The sequence below is a fragment of the Empidonax traillii genome, unplaced genomic scaffold (genome assembly GCF_003031625.1).
Source record: "Empidonax traillii isolate 1590-97213 ecotype Southwest subspecies unplaced genomic scaffold, ASM303162v1 scaffold3897:size34139, whole genome shotgun sequence".
In the NCBI taxonomy this organism is placed as follows: Eukaryota; Metazoa; Chordata; class Aves; order Passeriformes; family Tyrannidae; genus Empidonax; species Empidonax traillii.
Window position 1 is genome coordinate 31,911 of NW_020959090.1, and position 2,229 is coordinate 34,139.

Consider the following 2,229-nt stretch of genomic DNA (forward strand, 5'->3'; position numbering starts at 1 on the left):
GTCCTGGACATGCGATCACGAGCACAGCATGCTATTATGATTGCTTAGCCTACATTGTTCACGCGCCTCAGGCAGTCCATCGATTGGTGGTCTCAAAGCACACATTCCTGGGAAAAGTTTCTGTTATCACCATTTTACTCATATTGCTTTCTGCTGACCTCTTGTAAACTTGTTCTTGTTTGTCTAACGATCAACTCCTGGCCTTTTCAGAACTCAGCATATTCGTTTAAAACTGCTAAGGCCCCAACACTCCTCCAACATCTGAGCTGACAACGTGCCAAGAAACCACGTTCAACTTCCTTTGAACACTATAAAAGTTGAGGACAAATTCTGGAAAATCAGGGAGAGGAAAGGGAGAAGAACTGGTGACTGTAGCCGAGAATCTCTGCCCACCTCCCCTCCCCTTTTCTCCCCACCGCGTGCTGCCTGCCTGCCACCGGAGACTGGAACTGTGCCGGCCTGGAGAGAGCTGAGACCACCGTGCTACATGTGGGAGTTCTACCTTATCCTTCTACCCTGACCATATTTCTGAGGGCCCAGAGCTTGGGCTGAGCTGAGACCCTGCAGGGCCTGGGACAGGGGCGTGAGCGGTGAAACCACACCTGGTGCATTGCAGAGAACTAAAGCTGTCAGAGCCCCTGCAGCTACAGAGACAACATCCAAAAGCTGCAGGGACAGAGAAACAAAAGGCAGGAACTGCTTCTCCTCTACCACATACACCAGCTCAGTGGGTAAAGGTACTTTTCAGAGGTATCTTTTCTCTGCTTCTAGGAGTAATCTTATCAGTTTCAAACTTTTTCTTATTTTTTCCTCTTTCTTTCTCTCTCTCTTAGGAAATATTAAAATCACTTTTTGGTATCAATATATAACTTGTGTGAGTTTTAGTTTTCCTTACGGCAATATTTGAATCTGAAGTTCTTTCTGCAATATTTAAGCAGATTGTAATGAAAGACTATGGAAAAGAGGGAGGAACAGGGAGAAGGTGGTCCCATGGGGGTCCTTGGGCACAAGGGGGATGGGAAAGGGGAGTGGCCTCCCCGAGCTCTGTAATTACTGTGGGGTGCTGGGGCTTCTGAATCCAATCTCAGCCTTGCATTATGCCAACTGTTTCAGTTCACAGGAATTACAGAGATGGGACTGAACCACTTTTGTCCCCCAGGTTTTAAGGAGGCCAAATAAGATCTACTGAGAGAAATGAAGTATTTAGGGTCACAAATGATCAGACAAAAGATCTTCATCAGAATTATTAACTGCACAATAGAAACACTAAAACTACCAGTAGGACAGGATAAGATAGGACAGTGCTCTACACTAAAGCAATTGTTTAAGCAATTCTACTCAAGTTGGCACCAAAGCAAGAATTATGAATTAGAGAGGGATGGAACTCCCCCAGACCAACGCTCGGGGGGAGATCTCTGCTCTCAACCTCCAGCACTGACCGTGGGGGGTCCCAGCCAAGGCAGGAATCTCCACACACCCCCCAAGAAGGGTTCTGTTGGCACAACCTGCCCCTGGCAAAGGGGACTGGCCCTTTCTGGTAGAAAGGGCTGGACTGACAGTCACTGGACTCCAGGGGTTGCCTCACCATCAGGGGGGTCATTCGGGGTGGGAGCAGCAGCCGAAGCTCTTCCCGCAGTCGGGGCGCTCGAGGGGCTTCTCTTACCGGTGGGTCCGTTGGTGTTTGGTCAAGGTAGACCTGTCGCTGAAGCTCTTCCCACACTCCCCACACTTGTAGGGTCTCTCCCCAGTGTGGATGCGCCGGTGGGTGATGAGGGTGAAGTTGTGTTTGAAGCCCTTCCCGCAGTCGGTGCAGCGGAAGGGCCTCTCCTCTGTGTGTATCCGCTCATGCAGGAGGAGATTGCAGCTGGTCTGAAACCTCTTCCCACATTGCAAGCACTTGTAGGGCCGTTCCCCAGTGTGGATGAGCTGGTGGGTGTGGAGGGTGGACTTGTCACTGAAGCCCTTCCCACATTCCCTACACGAGTAGGGTCGTGCCCCAGTGTGGATGTGCTGGTGAGTGAGGAGGTTGTAGCTCTTCCTGAAGCTCTTCCCACATTCCAAGCACCTGAAGGGCTTCTCCCTGCTGGGAGGCTGCTCAGGGACCACCAGCTCGGAGCTCCGGCTCAAGCTCCGGCCGCCTTCCCAGCACAGGACGGCTCTTTCCTCCTCACAGCTCCCTGGGCTGGCTTTGCAGCCCCTCCTCCGGGGGCATCTCCGGGCCTTTTCCTC

General features: G+C 51.6%; 1 protein-coding gene and 1 pseudogene across 1 annotated transcript in view; one reads left to right on the forward strand and one right to left on the reverse strand.

The window, feature by feature from the left end:
- LOC114072766 overlaps positions 1–1,179 on the forward strand; it is a 13,107-nt pseudogene extending 11,928 nt beyond the window's left edge.
- LOC114072767 (zinc finger protein 2-like) overlaps positions 1–2,160 on the reverse strand; it is a gene marked incomplete at its 5' end in the record, with an annotated part of 18,218 nt that extends 16,058 nt beyond the window's left edge. Inside the window, one exon of the mRNA XM_027910618.1 lies at positions 1,664–2,160. Within this exon, the coding sequence (XP_027766419.1) occupies positions 1,664–2,160 (497 nt within the window). The remainder of the gene's footprint in view (positions 1–1,663) is intronic.
- Between the last annotated feature and the right edge of the window lie 69 nt (positions 2,161–2,229).